The sequence below is a fragment of the Microtus ochrogaster genome, chromosome 1 (genome assembly GCF_000317375.1).
Source record: "Microtus ochrogaster isolate Prairie Vole_2 chromosome 1, MicOch1.0, whole genome shotgun sequence".
Taxonomy (NCBI): domain Eukaryota; kingdom Metazoa; phylum Chordata; class Mammalia; order Rodentia; family Cricetidae; genus Microtus; species Microtus ochrogaster.
The window spans coordinates 23089383-23090498 of NC_022009.1; the positions used below are offsets into that span (position 1 = coordinate 23089383).

Genomic DNA, 1116 nt, shown 5'->3' on the forward strand with positions numbered 1-1116 from the left:
TGTAGACCAGGCTGGTCTCGAACTCACAGAGATCCGCCTGCCTCTGCCTCCCGAGTGCTGGGATTACAGGCGTGCGCCACCACCGCCCGGCTAATTCAGACTTTTTGAGGTAAGAAAATACACCTTTAATCCAGATCTTTGGAGTAGGAAGCTCCACCTTTAGTTGGGGCCACACCTCCTGCTGGCAGCCTATATAAAGGACGTGGAAAAAGGAAGCTGGCTCTCTGCTGCCTTGCCCTCACTCTCGATGGTAAATCCACTCCTTCACTGGCAACAGAGCCCCCTTCTTTGGGATTCCTGTGTAAACTAAAGATCAGCTGAGACATCCAGGCTTGTGGACTGAGCAATTACTGGCTTCTTGGACCTTCAGTTGGTAGGCAGACATTGCTGGACTAGCTGGACCAGAGCCTGTAAGCCACTCCAATCAATCTATCAGTCTATCAGTTCCGTTCCTCTAGAGAAGCCTAATACAGCATGCCTTGACTAATATGGTCTCACTCATTTAAAAAAACCCTCAATTTCACAAAAGTTAGTCTAGCATAAACACTGCATGGGTTTGGTGCTGCTTTACCTGCACTGAACGGATCATCTCTTTGGTGCTGATTTACCTGCACTGAACGGATCATCTCTTTGGTGCTGACTTACCTGCACTGAATGGATCATCTCTTTGGTGAAGCGATAGGGATACAGCACGTTGTGGATTTTAACCACTAAGCTCTCAGCCTGGCCACTGCTGACATCAACAGCAACCTAGGAAGACCCAGGAAAAACACAATTTAACTTTTAATGTCTGTGGAACTGTTTTGCCAATGATTTCAAAGTCCTTGAAAATACACATTTTTTTCGGGGCTTGGAATATCCAGGTCAGTGACAGAGTACTGCTTAGCATATGCAAGGCTCTCGTTTCAATTTCCAGCACTGCAGAAAATAAATCCAAAACCAAACAAGGATTTTCATATATCCTATTAGAAATAGGATGAACGTAGGAAACCTATAGATTGTTTACAGATAAGAATAAGTTGTCTGCCGGGCGTTGGTGGCGCACGCCTTTAATCCCAGCACTCGGGAGGCAGAGGCAGGCGGATCTCTGTGAGTTCGAGACCAGCCTGGTCTACA

General features: G+C 46.7%; 1 protein-coding gene across 1 annotated transcript in view; it reads right to left on the minus strand.

Moving 5' to 3' along the window:
- Positions 1–1116, minus strand: part of Mlh3 (mutL homolog 3) — a 34722-nt gene that overhangs the window by 22869 nt on the left and 10737 nt on the right. The window contains exon 4 of the mRNA XM_005343655.3: positions 646–750. Coding sequence (XP_005343712.1) covers positions 646–750 — 105 coding nt within the window. The remainder of the gene's footprint in view (positions 1–645; positions 751–1116) is intronic.